This window comes from Lipophrys pholis, assembly GCF_963383615.2.
Source record: "Lipophrys pholis genome assembly, chromosome: 15".
Classification (NCBI taxonomy): domain Eukaryota; kingdom Metazoa; phylum Chordata; class Actinopteri; order Blenniiformes; family Blenniidae; genus Lipophrys; species Lipophrys pholis.
The window spans coordinates 18517825-18536116 of NC_137642.1; the positions used below are offsets into that span (position 1 = coordinate 18517825).

At 41.5% G+C, this 18292-nt stretch overlaps 1 protein-coding gene across 6 annotated transcripts in view; it reads left to right on the forward strand.

Moving 5' to 3' along the window:
- Window positions 1–18292, forward strand: part of ate1 (arginyltransferase 1) — a 55797-nt gene that overhangs the window by 1058 nt on the left and 36447 nt on the right. For 2 of the 6 annotated variants that reach the window (XM_080482113.1, XM_080482115.1), the window contains exons 2-7: window positions 3677–3740; window positions 4109–4171; window positions 4312–4415; window positions 4737–4961; window positions 9602–9816; window positions 13956–14084. In XM_080482113.1, the coding sequence (XP_080338239.1) occupies window positions 3677–3740; window positions 4109–4171; window positions 4312–4415; window positions 4737–4961; window positions 9602–9816; window positions 13956–14084 (800 nt within the window). Of the gene's footprint in view, window positions 1–3676; window positions 3741–4108; window positions 4172–4311; window positions 4416–4736; window positions 4962–9601; window positions 9817–12595; window positions 12725–13955; window positions 14085–18292 lie in introns of all 6 variants that reach the window. The other 4 variants (XM_080482112.1, XM_080482114.1, XM_080482117.1 and 1 more) reach the window with 3 other exon arrangements.

The following is an 18292-nucleotide window of genomic DNA, read 5'->3' on the forward strand; positions in this document are numbered from 1 at the left end:
TCAGCCACAAAACGCTTTTAATGAGAGGCATTTTCTCCTTATTGTGTTACCTGTTCTGATTTTCACACGTGAGGTCCTCTTTGTTATTGCGTCTTTATTTGTGTTCACACATTTGGTACCATAGCTTATATATGTCTTGTGACACCCTTGATAAACATCAAATGTTGTTGGGAAAATGTCACAGGAGCTACAATGAAGTGAAAAACCTCAAAGCTTGAGTTAGTGCTACATTTCCTACATACAGAGATTGTATGGTATGTGCTGGAGTCCCTGAGGTGAGGTGAGACAGGGTGACTCTAATTAAGGTTCAGCCACATCTTAATGCACTCACTGAGCAAGTGGGCACAGAGCCCGCAGACACGAGCTATTTTCTAATCTAAGAGTGGTAATCTGGATGTGTTGGATCGATTGGGCACAGCAGGTTCTAGGGAAGAAGGAAGACTTTACAACCCATGTAATTCCTATAAGTGCTCCGTAATAGTATTATAGGGAAAGGGCTGGAAGCGGGTCAAATGAGTACACGTTCGCAACACGAGAGGTCAATGTGTCATAGAGATTTATTTATTTGTTTTCATGCTGCTGCAAATTTAAAAGTTAACGATGGCAATTTGACTCCACCCAGGGCCCCTAAGTTCAAGTCCCTGGTCTACTACCTTTGTAGGATCACCCAACTTGATGTTGATGTAATACATACCTAGTTATTGGTGTGTTCATCTGGATGGAAAGCTGATCAACAACCTGATTCTTTAAAGACTGACACTTGGCTTTGAATATACGTTGCATCCCAAAACTTCCTGAAAACATGTAGTGCTATCATCAATGTATCGGTATGCTGCATCAGTAAACAGGCACCATGCATTACTTGCATTCTTTGTAATGGATGTATAGTGAATGCACGTGAGCAGGTGTTTTTATTTTCTTTGGTTGAACAGATTTAAAAACTAAGTGTTTTTTTAATCATCGTTTATTTTGCAGGATGTGGTCACCTCTATGGCAAAGTTCTACCCACTATAGAAGGGCTCAGCAACAGTAGCCTAACATCTCTGTAATGTTTCCAGTAGGTTTCCTAAAATGTTGTGCCTGACGACAATCCTACTATGTTGGCCTCATAGCATATTTAACTGCAGGTGCTTTCTGTTAAGGGTGGTATAGTGGTTAGTCCTCCCACCTCAAAGCGAGAGGCAACCTGTCCAGGGAATACCCTGCCTTCACCCAAATTTAGCTGGGAACCTGCGACCTTGAACAGGACAAAGACAAAGGATGAGTAATGTTGGGAGCCGTGTAATGGTGTAGTGATTCACACGGTTATCTTGTGAGAACATCCCTGGTCCGAGGCCCGGCTAAGGGCTTCTGTGTGGAGTTTTCATGTTATCCCCGGGCGTAGGTTTTCCCCAACGAAACAAATGTGTGAGTGTCTGTGACTCTCTCTGTGTTTGCTGGGAAGGCAGCGTCCTGTGACCCTGAAACATTATCGAAGATGAATTAATCAGCGTTGAGCCAAGCAGATATAGGTTTAAAAAAATTCAAAGGAAAATAGAATTTAATTCCATGTGCATGTTTGATATTTGGAGACAAGGTTGCTCAACCTTTTAAATCTTCATTTGAGTCGAATTGTGCAAAAATTCTCATTTATCAAAAACCAGCACGCTAAAGAAAAACCTCCTGGATTCGCTGTAATAAAGCAGCTGCTCGGTAACATTGACGTTTTTCCTGCGTATGATCAGTGCAGTGACGTTATCAAAGTGTTGCAACATACAAAGAAAACATCTGCTGGTCCTTCATGCCTCAGTGGAGCCTGAAGAATGAGTGTGATGTCACTGATGGGAACCTGCTCCTGGAGCCACCATCACAGCAGCAGTTTAACGCTGATCGGGCTCAAGCCATCATGTTCCGCTAGTTATCCTGGTATTTGTGGCAGTTTAATTGTCCTGCCCTGTGGAAGTGGAAACCTTTTGGATATTTTCTTGACCCTGTTCACCCCTATAATTTTACAGTCCTATAATTGGCTTAATGCACATTCATATGACAGCTTGACATCTCTGTAATTGCTGTAATTTGACACGCAGAAATGTTGAGGGGAAATGATATGTCTTCTGTTTAAGTCCTCATGATGATTAACTATATAAATAGGGATGGGATCTATAGGCTGGATTCCATTGCTGTCTTTGTTAAGACTTATGATATCTCTATTTTTTGTGCACTTAAAATGTCATAATTTTTAGGATGGCTGTTTTTATGGTGCTTGCGGCATTTCCTATGGAAGAATCTTATCTGTTTTGCTGTAACCGGGATTTGAACCCGGGTCCCCCCCAAACTCAAGGTCAAGATTTAACTTTATCTTATTAAGATTCAAATTAAGCTTAATTGGATTTGATTTTGTTTGATTCTGTAGTGTTTGTTCAGTTTTTATGCCGGTATTAAGTGAAATACAGCTGATGTTGTTGAAGCTCACACACAGAGTCTTTGAAATATGTCTCATGTAAAGAAAGATTTGTGCAGCCTTTGAGGAGCAGATGTGTTGTTTGTGATGATGATTTGATCCGATTTCCTCTAAAGGGAAACAGACGCATCTGAGCTGGTGGTCCAGTGACGATAATATCTGGCCCTCACACAACTTATTTAATAGATGAACCGTTCCTGTCGCTGTATCTTAGCGCTTGCTCCGTTCAGCCAGCATTTAGCAGGGCTGGTGTTACGCTTTGGGATCGCAGTGTTGTCTACATGTCTCGGAGGACTTTGACTAAACAGCGTTCTCACGGGACGTGGAACATGATACTCGGATGCACACTCAGTGTGTGCTGTGTGAACTATTATACAGTCAATTCCTCTGGTTGTTTTAGATGTGAACTGATAGTTGTCTTGCATTTCCCCTCGTGTTTGTGTGCTTGCGCAGGCTGTGTATATACGGTTGCCGACGTGAAGGTCAGGAGTTGAACGAGCGAGCTCAGACCTCCCTTCTGGGAACAAGGATCTGCTGTGGCGACAAATGATGAATGTGCATGTTTCCATTTGGGGCCTTGCAGCGCTGTGAGAATGCCCTTTTGGGGGCACTTTGATTTAAACTGGAACAAAAATGAGTGTTCATCAGCTAACTTAGATTGAGCCTCTGTGAGAAACAACACCTTGCTTGTATATATTTTCTATTCCAGCAATATTTCATTCAACAGTGATAATAATAGTAAATACAAATCCCCCCCCCCCCTTTTTTTTAAAATTTCTTATGAAGTTAAACAATGTTCTCCTGGTGGAATTTAGTCGGGGGACCTGAATGTGAATCTCAGTTGCAGCAGAAATTGCAATCTTGCGGAAAAAAACTAGCAGCGTCTACAGTGCAAGTTGCAATGATTTGTTGTCGTGACCCCTGTAATAAGAGAAGGAGAACATCTGAATACATCATATCATGTTATACTTGACACAGCACGCTCTCTTGGACAATCTTCTCTCGTTTGGAAAGTAGTTTTTGGACAGCAGTATGTGTTACGTGCTTGAAACTGTTGTTTCTGATTTGGAATTTTAAATTAATCAGGGTTTCAACGTGATATTGACTAAAATCTTATTATGGGACTGATTAATCTCCAGTTCGTTTTGTGTGACAATGGCAACACACCCATCAACATACTCAGTCTTGTTCCAGATTTGCAGTAACTTTAATAATATGTTTTTTATCTTTTTACAGGAATGTGGTCTCACGCCATGACAGTACAAGATTATCAGGACCTCATAGATCGAGGGTGGAGAAGGTGAGTGGATTCCCCTTTGCCCAAAGCACAATTACACAGTTTTAGAAGGAGCTTGCACAAATGTTGTTTTAAAACATTTTTTTCCATTAAAGATCTTTTGTGGATGTGGTCTGGTTCAGATCTACATGTGTATTTATGTAAAGATTTCCGTATGTTTAGATCAGGGCTCTGTGGTGGCGACACCATCACTTCAAGGACCCCTTGTTCTTCTTTACATTGGAAGTAGTATTTAATAAACACGGGCTGTTTGAGCCTCTGCTGCAGAATAAACTTGGAACCAATCAGTCACTTTCCTCCTGGTATTACATGAGTAACATCATTTGGATACATTGCATTTTGTAGAAATGTTTTTTTCTTCTGTTTTTCAGAAGTGGGAAGTATGTTTATAAGCCAATAATGAAGAAAACATGCTGCCCGCAGTATACCATCAGGTAATTTTTCCATAGTTCGTTTGAACTTAGCAGACCAGGCTCATGTGGGACGCGTGAGTAAGAAACAGGGCAGTTTGACAGATATGAGATCACAGCAATTATGTGAAATGTGATGTTTTCACCTGGTTTTCTCTGTATAGGTGCCATGCGCTGAAGTTCCAACCTACCAAATCCCACAAGAAAATCTTAAAGAAAGTGAACAAATTCATCTCTAATGGAGAATTGCCAAAGGGACAAGATGATGGTGAGAATTTGCTCATTTATGTAGATTACCGTAGTTATCCCCAGTTTATTTTGGGTGTTTGTTGTTGTTGGTTTGTGCTGCTGGCAGCAAAACAAGTCGCCTCTTTGGAATGAGAAAGATATCCTGATTAGTAAATGTGTTTCGCTAAAGTTTTTAGAATTTCAGCTTTTGTGCAAGTGAACGAATTCATCATTAGTAGTCTTCGAAGGTGTTCAGTTTGAATCACAGTGCATATTCAAAGGCACCGGGCTCCAGTTCAAAACGAAGATAGTGCGGCTGTGTCCTATCTGGTGTAAGCTGTGTTGGTTTTGTGCCTCCCAGGGAAGCCTATGGACTGCGAAGTTGCAGGCCCACGAGAGCCCAATAAAGTCCGTCATCCAGAGCTGAAGTGTGCTGCCATCACAGACATTCAGAAGGAAATAGGAGAGCGTCCCGCCACGACTGAAGTAGAGAAGGATGTTGGGGACTCTTCAACAACGGCCTCAGAAACGTCCCGGACGGACACGGCGTCTGTCACAGAGGGAAAAATGGTGCCTCCCAAACCAGGCAAGATACGCAATTCCTTTTCAAACAGTTATTAAGTCATAAACAGTCATCGCTACTCTCGGTTAATAGCATTTGACTGATTTAGTCCCAAATAGAAACACTCTTTAAGTTTGTTTTGATATGGAGGTGCTTATTCTTAAGGAGCAGGAGAGCCGGCTGTCGAGTAAAAATCTAAATTACATTGCATTAAAAACTGCTCTCAGAAGTGCAATTCATCCAAAAGGGCCGATTGAGAGGGGCTGATTCAAATGGTCCACTGCCGTAATCAGCAGGTGCTCAAATTCATTCAACAAGGTGCAGCACCTCTTCAACCTCTCACACTGAGAGCGTTAAGAATAACATGCTTCATTGAAAGTTAGAGTGATAATACTTATTTTAAGTATGAGTTCCATGTTTGATTCATTTTCATTCCAAGATTGATTTTAATCTTTTGAAAATATGACTTTTCTTAACGTACCGCTGCTGGTCCACGTACAGGAAGAGAGTGATTTGTTTATGTAGACATAAGACCAGGTATGTTTGAAGAGTTTTTGAAGAGAGATTGGTGATTTATATGTGGCACCTACAGAAAAGCGATTTCTTCTAAAAATCCAGGTTGAAGAACCAAATAACGTTTTTCTTTTTTCTTTTTTCATTTACAAACATTGCATGTGATCTTTTTGATCACTGTAACAACCGTTAATGTAATGTCTGTTAATAACGTACTAAGTTGGGTAATTTTAATTGTGATAAAGCAAATGATGTAATTACTTGTCACTAGTGTAATAGAATATTGAAGAGATTATCACAATAACATGAAGCAGTATCATTAGAAAAAAATAATCCTTTCAAAACTGTAGGTGTAACAAATAGTACAATAATACATAAATAGTGTTGATGGCATAGTCATCATACTAATTCATTGAGGTGTCTCACTCTGCAGTCCTCTCTCAATTATTTTTGTAACAATACTTTACTATCATTACGTTATTGGCTTTATTACATTCAAAATGGCCAAAATGATTCCATTGCTGGAAGTTATTAGATCATTCACTGCGACAGATAACTATTCAATAACATCTCTTTGAGCCTTTAACTTGTTCTTTTCTCTGACCGTGCAGTGCTGCAGTAGTTAAAGTGTGTCTGCTTGCCAGAGGGTGTCACTGTTCACCTTCAAGCGGCTCGTCTGTGCAGCAGCCCGGTGAACAAGAGCGCCGCTTCATCTATCTGTGTGTGTGTCTGGATTTATCCGACACGCTCTCCTCCAGCACAGGATATCCTGGCCGACGGCTCACGGCAATCAATTCATAACACTCATAGCAGAGAGATAATAAACTCCCGTTAGACACAGGAAGCAGCTCTTGGAACGACCGTACATGTTTCAGTCCTCGGCCACGTTTTCCCCGCCAAACATCTAATGAGCGCAGCACTCAGGCTCATTAATTAGGGAGCCACAGTGTGCGTTGGCACAGGCGGATCCAGAGATGCAGACATAAACATACAGAGGAGAAGCTCAGCATTGCCAGTGTACTTCTGCTATTACGCCTGCGTCAGCATTAAACTCCTCTTCATCACTTTGCGCGCCAAAGTGGAAGCAGAGAGGATTTACTATGTTGAAGATCTCTCCCCTTCATTCACCTTAAACACAAAAAAACACCTGGTGTTTCTTTCCAGCTCTTCTATCACGAAGCACTTTAAACCTTTGGGCAGGTTCCAGTTCTAGCTTGAGAAAACATGATTCTCCATCATTCTCTAATGCCGAGCTGTGGCTCCTAGAACTTTGGTTTCACTCAAGGATCCAGTGACCGGTGCAAAACCTCTGAGATCAATTACAAAATATATTACTGTATTAAAAAAACCCACTGGAAAACTTAAACCGAGATCTGTTTGTGGGGAAAATGTTGGGATTGTTGACGCGTACAAGTATTTAGGAGCTATATTCAGATTCAGTGCTCAATGATTCCTGAAGTGAGACCAATAGTATATAGTACTTTAAATATTTTGTGTGCACGTTGATCGGCTTCTGTCTGTGGTATGTTGTTCATGTTTAATTCTTTTTTTCTTGGCTCAGCTGGATAGACCGTTGACCTGAATTATTCGGATTGGGCTTCAGTAAGTTGTAGATGTCTACAAAACATGCACCTTTATGCAGTTTTATGATAGTATTGTGCAATCATCATCTAAAATGCAATTGCAAAATGTAGTATTGAAAACATTTGAACTGTTTGTAATTTATGTGTAAGAGCCCACCTTCAGTACCTTCAGGGCCCATCAGTGGGCATCTCCTGAGAAGTCTTTAGAATGTCTGCTGTAGTCTTAAGTACCTGCCAGTATAATAGTCCCCCTGGTATTAAAGAGAAACCTTAAGCAAATACCAGAGTATGCTGACACAATTTTCATTTTGTAAAGCAGATGGAGCACAAAAAGATACTCAGATACTTTATACTCACACTTATACAGTACATGTACTGTAATGACTTTGCTCAGATGTTAACAAAAAATGAGTCACTTTTTTTGTGAAAAGCATTTAGAAAGCAAAGTCTGGTGTTCATGAAGTACTAATTGCTGCAGCAGGGGTGTATATCTTTCTCACAAACTCATGTTAGACCTTTATCATCTTAAAGATAAAGACGAGCTGCGTCTGTAGGGTTAAAATGGGGGTGGTGGAGGATTTGCGATTGTAGCAAGAAGAGAGAGGGACATGTGGAACAAGAGAGTTGGTCTGTTTGTACATGAGATGAACCCGGTGAGCTCATGTTGTCGGTGTAACCGCTCTGTCTTGCCCTTTCTGTGTATATTCTCATGAAAAACTACTAATTGACTAATTAACCGTGGTACCACTGGCGGGGATGCACTCTTGCACCAGAGGACGTGCTTGAACACAAACTAATCTTTTTTTTTTTCCCTCAGTGACCATTAAGGAGGGTGTAGTGGCGAGCACTCTCAGCTCATAGTAAGAATATCACTGATTCTGAGTTTGGGGGCCTTTAGGTGCAGAGTTTGTATGTTCCCCCCTCAAACTCTGCAACAAACTCTGAATTTCTTGCACAAAAAACAGGATTTCTATCTTAATTTGTGAGCGTCTGCATCGGTCACACTGTGATAGAAGAACAAATTTGTCCAGGGGATTCAGTCTTGTGACACCAAGATGAATAAAGTGGAAACGGTGACATTGAGATGCCGCTAGAAATTTTTTTTGTTGACAAATCACCAGTTAACAGTTCAAACCAGCGACAGAAACACTGTACAAATGAATATGTTCTTTAAGGAGTTATTTTGTTCCCACATTCACATCAGGTGAACATCGGAGGGTTCTCCTTTTAGGGTTTTAGGGGCTTCATTTGTATGTAGACAGAAGAGAAAGCAACTGTAAGGATCATCAAGATAATAAAAAATTTATTAACCTGTGAAAATAATCTAGATGATTTATCAGGTTTCCCCTTTTTGAATTGCACTTTGCCGATAATTGTTAGTTTATAAATGTGACACATCTTTTTTTCCTGTGCCGTTCTTCAAAAACAAACGTTTTCATTTTAGTTGTTTTGCTTCTTGTTGCCAGGTTTGTTCCTCTGTGATCATTTTCCAGCTTTATTTACAGTTATTTATCAGATGTCTAGTAGAAAAAAACAAAACTGATTTGCTTTTGATTTTCTGCCTATTATAAAAGGTGCAATAAAAATAATAGCAATGACGTATAAGTTAAAAGAAGCACACTTCCTCCTGGAGTCTGCGTTCACTATTCACAGGACACGATCTGTCTTAGAAGAAGGAATAAAAGACCTTGAGTCAGATAAAACTGAACCCTGCCAGTGTTTCTTGGCCATGACCATGCTTTTTACCCCTCCACCACGAGTCAGGACTGGGGTTGTCCCTCCCCTTCCTACGACATCACAGACGAGGGACAGTTAGCAGGAGGCCTGGTGGTGGCAGCTGGCAGTGAGACGCGCAGGAAACGGCTCTCGTTTCCTTATTGCTCCAAACAGGATGTGGGCATGTAAACTGATGACATGGGATGCCCGGAGAGCTGGCGGGCTTGGCAATAGCCCAGGAGGTTGTGGTGGAGGGGAAAAATGAAGAAGAAGATGAGGTCAGAATGATGAAGGGGTGACGACAGAAAGAAATGGAGATCGTTCATTTAACATATTTGTAGGGAGAGGGAAAAAACCCATTTCTGAGCCAAAATCACATTTTATTGTGATTTCTTCATAAAGTAAGACTCATCATTGATTAAATCTTCTGCTTTGTTCCTTCATAAACCTCAATGGAGCTGGTAACCATTTGGACTTCACCAACAAACACTATTTTATAGCATCCAAAGCGATGACGTTATATTAGTACTTGGGAGGTCAGGAAATGATTTCCACGGTGCTCCAAGATCACATTTGCTTCACAGAGAGGAGGTGCACCAAAACAAACATGGCAACCTGTTTTCCCAGAAGGTAAAGAGGAATATCCACCAGAAATACTCAGAAAATCTGCTGTCCATTTAGGACTCTTCAGCGAGAGCACCACGTGTCCCATTACATGTTTAATCCCGGAGACCGCATAAAAATGCCACTAAGAACTTTGGTTATGAGTATTTTCAAAATGCATCACACCTTTTGACAAGATCTCACCTGGTATAACTGAACACTTTGCTATGTCTCCTCTCCGGGATGCAGGGATGGGAGCTGATCCCAGTCGGCCGCCATGCAGGAAAGCCAGAGACGTGAGGAAGGAGCGACGTCTTCAGAAAGGCCAAACGAGACAACATGGCGATGGAGTCTCCTCCACGGTCTCGTCTTCGCAGCCCACTCCCAAACCGAACAACCAACCCAAAACCCTGGAAGAGTTCATCAGTGAATCGATGCCTGACAACTCTTCTCATCGCCTTGAGGTGAATAGAAGCTGCTTTTCCCTTTTTATATGTGACTTGGAATAAACATTAGCCTATTATAATTGATTTCGCTGATTTTTAAGAACGAGTGTGTCTTGTCGAGCTCTCTGTCTCCATTATGTTTGGACTAACTGAGCTTGGAAGTCTTCGCTGCGCTCTTTCCCGGCCCCACTGACTTCACCATGTGTTTATGTGTGTGGAGAAGAAAGCCTGCCAAAACAGAGTGGAAAAACCACTTCTCCCTCGTTCGGATCGAACCAAACGACGAGCGCACCGCACAAACTGGGTCGCATTACCCCGCTGATGACACTGAAACCACAGCATCCAGCTCAGCCGGTGCGAGAGGACATGGAAATGAAAATTTTGGCAGTGAGCAGGGCGATGTAGAAAGAGCCCTGGCGAATGCCCCAAGCTGAGGTTGGTGGAGTGACGTCAGTTTTCGGTCGCGACGGAGATTCGAGCCAGATGCAGTGATGAACCAGGCAGTGTCTGCCTCTCGTGTCACACCCAGCTCTTTTCAATCGGATTAATTTATTTGCAAGCAATTATCGTCCAATTTCACTAAGTGGGCTTCCACACAAGGTTGTCTTTTGCAAATGAAGGTTAATTACATGTTTTACAAGTCAAATAATTGAGAGAGGCCTCTCGTCGACCCACTTAGCTGTTTATTATAGACCGTGTGGCTGCGCTGCATCAGCTATTTGGCTAAAGAACAATTAGGATTATAAGCAGTTTGTAAAATGTATCTGAAGCTGTGACTTTGGCCTTCTGCTCTGTTGATTTAGGCGCCGGACCTAAACGGCTTTTCACACCAGCACAAGAAGATTACGGTGTTTACTCTAAAGCAATTAAAAAGCAGTGTAGCTTAAATCCGTCATAAACACATCTGTTTAAGATGTCATGATGCTTGATGGATGAGAGGATTCATGTGACACGTTAATAAGTAGCTGATGAAGCATCTCTTTCCCCCAGTAGTGCTGTGACTTCGACCAAACAAATGACATTTACTTAGCATGGCCACATTGACACAAAGGACCCCAAGTTAGATGGGTAAATAGTTTTGTTGGCTGCCTACGGGTTTTCTTGTCACCACCAGAGGTCAGTGTGAGAACATAATACACATCCAGCTGGTCGCTCAGGAAATAGTGGAGCGGTTCACCCACTTTTTCCGCTCAGGAGTGTTGTCTACTGTTCCCACACTTTTTGCCCTCTCATAGCATTTTTGTTCAAATATCCTTTTGCCGGTATGCAGTGGGTTTGGCGGCGTGCTGACTCAACCATTTAATAAAATAACAGACAAAGTTCAAAGTACCGCATCTTTTAGTTACATTTTTAAGACACCTTTTTGTTTTTTCACGTTAATCACCAGTCAGACCTCGACTGTCTGTTTTAATTTCAAGGCTGTAATTAAAAAGATATTTCCACGCAGTCCACTGTTTGCTCGAGGGTCATTAGAACAGAGCATGTCCTTCCTTTAAAAAAATAAAATAAATAAATATATATATATATTGACCAGAAAATAAATGAAAGAAACTAAACTTAACCCTGATTTTCCTTATGCAACAGACCAACTCGCTCGGTTTGAGTAAATGGATGTGATGCCAAGTATTCATATGAGAAAGAAGCTTTTAAATCCAAACCAAACAAACCCGGAGTTCAAGCCCTCTATCATATCCTTCCAGGGGATTCCAAAGGCACAGCCTTTGTAGCCAGCAAAAGCTTTAAAACAAAGGGACGCTTTATTAAACAAAGCACATGATTAGAAAGTTGGACTTAAAGCAGCGCATTGACAACATTAGAAATGGTAGAAGATAGTAAGTAGAGAGTTGATGGTCACCTCTGAGTAAATAAAGAACGAGAGATGGACAAAGGGACAGACAAGTAAGCAAAATGTGGACTGTGGTCCACATCTTATAAATTTCAAGATTTGTCATCAAGAAACAAATATGAATCTTCAAGTAGAACATATTTGAAACGTTGAAAAAAAGTTTCCATGAGTAAATACTTGGTGAAGTCATGGGGATAGGCTCATCCACACCCTGCGACAAATAGGCTAATGGTTATTTCTGTATTTGGACAATTGCTGCAATTGGTGCAGAGCCTCAAATGTTACTGATTTACTGTTTGGTTTAAAGGTTTTAGGCACATGTGAAAGATATATTGCAAAATAATATTGCTGCACAAATACAAATGTTTTTGACCAAATCATTAAATGCAAAGTGAATAAACTGCAGTGAAATATGATGAATGTCTTTTGCAACTTGCCTAAAATCTTTGCACAGTCCAGATTGTGTCAGTGTCATGGAGAGACCGACATAACACACCCTCATTTTTTTCTTGTTTTCCATGGAAGTTGCTTCCAAGGCTGGAAAGAAGTACCTTTTTTTTAAAAAAAAAAAAAAAAGTAAAATAAACAAAACAAAGAACGCTAACTCGTCTTTTTCTGATCTTTTGTACTGTATTGAAAGTCTTTTAACCACTTAATGTTGTCTGTATATGCTGCACTAATATCCACCGTGTATTACATCAAATAAATACACAAACTGGCGCTGCATTGTGGATGTAAAATTGTTTAAGTACTAAACAAAGATGGACTACAAGATCGTGTGTTTGTCGGTCTCTCTCGGTCTCTCTCAGCCTTTCGCACTTCTTTGACACTTTTCCTTGCTTTGATTTTTCTTGTGTTTTTCTTTTGGGTATGTTTGATCGCCACTCATGTTTTTCCTCGCACCTCTTCCATTTTGACGTTAACCCCTGTCTGCCCGTATTCTTTTTGAAGGTGAGGCTAGTGCGCTCCAATCCCCCTAGCCCGCAGTTCAAAGCCTCTTTCGACGCCTCCTACCAGGTGTACAAACTCTACCAGATGGCCATTCACAAGGACCCTCCTGACAAACCCTCCGAGAGCCAGGTCAGAGGGTGGGAGACGTAGGTCAAACTTCTCCAGGGGCAACCTGAGAGGGGAGAGGGAGGGAGGGAGGGAGGGAGGGAGGGACAGGGGTGACAAATCTGGGCATAGAGGCATCAAAATGATTACATCTTGCTTTGATTGCTCCTTTTATAAAACTTAAATATCATATTATGCTTTTTGATTAATTTCAATATTTGTTTTTATTGTAAGAGCGTGAAATGAATAATGACTTCCAGCTAATCATTATTAAATAAAGGGTGTCATGTTATTTTTCTTTTGAACTGACAACGTGTCTGACCTGCAGTGTGAAAAATTAAACTTTAAACCAAGTGTCAGACGGAAAACCCACAACGTCTGTGTGAAAAGGAGAAAACAAAAAGTGAACCACCATGTACGCGTTAAAGACTTTGTGTATAAATGTGAGAGTCAATGGCAGAGGAAGCCGAGGAGAAAATGTTTCCATATGCCATGGTCGAGAGCGGCGTTTCTCCAGGTGTCTGAGCTGGCCTGTGGCCCAGCAGCCGGGTCGTTTGACTGGGCAGTGGGGGGGTTTGGTGGGTGGGGGGTGTGGGTGTGGGTGGGGGGTAGTACTGTGTCAGCTGAACCCGCCTGACCTTCACACGTCTGCCTCATTTGGGTCCACCATCCTCCCACCCTCATGATAGTTGCAGTGTCTTCCCTCAACTCCCCTTTTAATTTAGGATAAGTAGTGGTGATGAGATTTTAATTTCCTCAGTGCGAGCAGGCTGTTCAAAATTATTTACTTTCTCGCAGAGGAGTCCGCGGTGCGGGGTCGAGCCTGTAGGTGTGCAGGCTGAAGGTTTGTTTCAGATATCCGCTGCGCCGGACATTGGAGCTGGCATTGCTGTTTTGTCTGCAAGCGATCGGTGGTTAATAGGTGAGCGATGCACTAGCCTCATCTTCAAGTCTCCCACTATCTTTCTATTTTCAAAACACACATCAGTCTCCAACTGTTTGCTTGCAGCCTTTTTCCTCTCTATGTCCAACAGTCTGATGATATGAAAAAAAAAAAAAGGAAAAGAATCAGACTTTCCCCAGCATGGCGTGAGGAGACTAATGTTGATCCTCACATTTCAAAGCACTTTTAAGTGTTGACTCCTGCAGTGTCTTCTGTCATTGTATCCTCTCCAAAACGTGTCTTCTAACTATCCACTGTCCTCACATTCATTGTCCATGCTTACAAACTTCCCTCCGCACCCTGTGCTTGAAGGTGAGGCTAGTGCCGGCGAACTATGAGGACCCTGAGTTTGCGGCATCGTTCGACCAATCAGCGGCGCTGTTTGCCCGCTACCAGATGAGCGTTCATGGCGATGACCCCAGCGAGTGTGATGAGAGTCAGGTACTGCACGAATAATTTTCTGCACATGCTCAGGAACATCTGAGTGCTTTCTGCAGCTTATGCTGTATTTTGTTTGGGGGGGGGGTTGTTACATGAGTTTACAGTTTTAAAAACTTCTCCCTTGAAAAATAAATCTCAGAACAATGGCTCAATTTGAGGATTAATCTTTTTTTTTCGTTGTTGATAACAGTTTACACACTTTACAGTTTACACGCAAAAAATTGAAGGAATCATTATCCTATGTTGGCTTTTTTCATTCTTTTGTTTGCGTTCTTTTTTGTTGGACTTTTAATATTTGCCTGTTCTATGACCTATCAAATATTTTCTTTTAATGGCTTTATAATTGCTAAAATAAAAAATAAAAAAAAGAGCAATTTTTTTTTCAAAAAAAACTTCAACTTTTATTATTTCAAAGTTCACAGAAAAGCTCATGTTACAAATGTGTGACATGCTGGCTAACCTGTCTGCTTTCTGGTAGTTTTACAAATGCTTTGACTTTAAGCAGTCTTGAAGTTATAGTTATTACAAGTTTGCATTTCAATTGGCGACAGAATATGAATCTAAAGGTTAAAAGGTTGCATGTAGTATGTTAAAGGCTGAGACAATAGGTATAAATTCATAAAGTGTAGAAATTACTTTATAAATTACAGGGAATCAATTCTAAAAGAATATATGTATTCATACACCTGAGCTGTTTATAAAGGGGAGAACGCAAAGTCTGCTCTGGATGCAGAAAGTGCAGGACAGGCTGAGAGGGCTCTTTGTCCCTCTGGGCTGGAAAAACAGCCTCCTCCTCCTCCTCCCCCCTCCTGCCAGGACGCTGTAGTAAATTACAGAATTCTCCAGCTTGTAAAAAGTAAAGTAATTAATAAATAATAAAAGCTGTGAGATTGGGCAGACTGTGGCAGATTCTTTCCTAGTGCCATAACAGTGCCTCCATTAAGAGCGAGCTTGTATTTGTGTGTTTGTATGAGCAGCTTCAGTTCGGGGCAATAGTTGCACTGGATCAATTTAAGGGGTATAACAGTAATGGCTTTTCAAAAACGTATGTAAAAATATAATGACTTTGCGCTGAGCTCATATAGCTGCTGATTGTCTCTCCAAGATGGATATTCACGTTAATGTGATGGTACAAGCAATAATAATGCCGATATTACTCATAAAGCTGGAACCATTTACTGCAGTTGAGTTGTAGAAGAAGGTGAATTGGAGGTCGTGACACATTACATGCTATATTGACTTTAACTGAACCCGATGACAATATCTACAGTTCAGACATGAATCTGCTTTTTTGTTTTGCTTCTTTAAACAGCAGTTTTCCCTTGTAGAACTTTAACCCTTACGATTTTGAGCAACACTTATTCAAGCCTCACCAAGAGTTTGAGGCCACCTTTGAATATTTATATGATAAGCTTTGTTTTAATGACCTATGACAGCGGTGACAAACACAGGGTGACAAACACTGACTGGTCCATAGGAAGGCCTTGAATAGTTTAAAAATGACAACGATTACAATTTCTCTATGAAAATATCTACTTTTACTATATTTAGTATATATTTTATTTATACATATATTTAGTTTGAGGATGTTATTGCCTATCAGAGTCTGAGGAGACGACAAGCAAGTTAATCAGGAGCCTCAGTGCCGTCATTTGGCCCGTGATGTTCATAAAGAAAAAAGAGAAACATTTTTCGTAAGATGACTGCACGTTTTGCAGTCCTGCCACTTGGTGCTGAGCTGCTGCTCGGAAATTGGGTCATTTAGTGTTTGTAGAGGTATTTATTAATCCATTAAAGTATTACCTGTGGACAGAACCGGGATTACTTTTAGCCTGGCTTCCATCCAGGTGATGGGGGAAAGTGCGTGTTGAATGGCACTGCCACAATAGAACAATCATTAGACAGTATGATGGCCGAGAGGGGGAAGGTTTTGTTTGTTTAAAGATCTATGCATTTTCTGTCATACCACCACTGGAAAGAAGGATTCCACATTCAATCATGGCTTTCTGACAGAGGTGAAGCACAAACTGGCTATTATTTAGACACACACACACACACACACACACACACCCACCCACCCACCCACCCACCCACCCACACACACACACACACACACACACACACACACACACACACACACACACACACACACACACACACACACACACACACACACACACACACACACTCACCCATATTGGTCTTAACTGTTGTGCTGAGCCGTGACTCTTAGTTCCTGCACATGTGGCATTAATTTTCAGGAAAACAAATCCTGTTAAATCTGCATTTACTCTGGTTGATGGCGGAGACTTTCAGTAAGGGAAAAGCTGAGAAATGGCAATGAAATGTATTTTTTTTTTAAAAAAACGATGATTGAGCAAAACGTAACTTTTGGCATGCATTATTTCAGGGTTATTCACAACACTGTAGCTCACAGTAAAGACATATGTGGTATTAGTGTCTCAGCATGTCCAACAGTGTTGATCCTATTTAAGTTACGTTCAGTTAGCAGGAGTTTATTTTATTTTTACACATTGCGGTGTTAGTTTTCACTCTCTAAACAATGATTAGGTTCGAAGACGTGAAGTGATACTGAGACATTTATGAGGACTTGTCGCTCAAATAAGCACACAACACACAGCACAGTGACACGGGGGCTCAGTCACAATTAGACCGAAGCAGATGTGTGTGTGTGAGGGAAGACACTGCAGTGTGTGCTTGAGACGGTTGCTTGCACATCTAATCGTACACAGATGACTGTTTACTATAAGAAAGGGAGAGTTGGGGAGGAAGTGATGGACTCCATGTGTTGTTGTGCATGAGGACACTCGAAAGTACAGGGCTCGAATAAAGGTGGCTGTTTTATCAGACATAGAGTTGGAGCAGTAGCTACAATCCTAATTCTTCTTCTGTTATCAAAGCCAGTGCTGTATTCATGTGCAGCATGTGTGTCGGCATTGAGATCTGTTGTTTACCAGTGGACGAGGGGGGATTTCAACCCTGGTGGACTCCAGCGGAGCGACCTCACCCTGCCCAGCAGGGCCGACACATTCGATGGTAGGAGAAGGGAAGAAGGTGTTAAATACTGACACACACATCCAAGTGTCCATTTAGATGTAATAAGTGGCTCTAATCCATGTAAGTTTAATCCTATATATTTGCCCTGTCAAATAATACAGCATTATACCACTAAGTCAGTTTTAATAACACACACACACACACACACACACACACACACACATACACACATACACACACACAGTGTTGCAGCTTGTCCTCTATAAATGATGTCATCTAATAAGTGCAGCTGTTGTTCTGTTGGTAAACCATTTAGGTATTTTGTGAGTTTTAAACAAAAGTTTCATTTGTGCCCTCCAGCAGTGCTGCGCATTGGGAGGCTTTGCTGTTGGTAATTTGTCGACTGGCAGAGCAGTAGTCACTGCAGAAGCAGGAGTGGATAATTACCCTTTACTGGCACGATTACTCAGGTGGGGGAACTTGACAAGCGCTCGTTCGTGTGGGCAAAGATCATTGTCGACTCAACAGATCTGGTAACTCCAGTTTCCACAGTGGTCATGGGAAGTGTGAAAACATTCCTCTGTGTAGCAAGTTTGTTTAAATTCTGAATATGTGTCAGGTATTTGCTGTTTAATTGCTGCAGTCTGCCTGACACTTCACAAAAGTGTCATCACAGTGCTGCCCTGATCACATCCGTATGCTCATGTCCAGTCACACTCATAGCGCCAGCTTGTGGTATCAGGAATCTGACATTTTTGACATTTTGATGTACTGTCGTTACCCCACATTTCCATGGCACTCTGACGTGCACCAAACCTCAACGTGCGTATCTGTGCGAGGACCCGTTCAATGCTGCTTGTAGCTTTAATTGCCATTGTTCTTGTTTTAAAGGACATGAGATGAAGGGATGGAGGTTGAGGGGTGGTCTGTGGGAGGATAGAAGGGGGTTTGTTTTTAACACGTAAAGCACTTTGTGCTGCATTTTCTCTCTGTATGAAAAGGGCCTTGTAAAAAAAGTTTCATAATTTTGCTTCCTGTATGGAGGCTACACGGTGGCATAGTGGCAAGTACACTTGCCCCCTGTAATTCTCTATGGTTGATGAATTTGATAGAGGAGATGGAAAGATGGTCTTTTATGGGTACATGGAGGCTCAGGAGCTTACAGAGCTTTTGCTTCAGAGAGGAAGGTG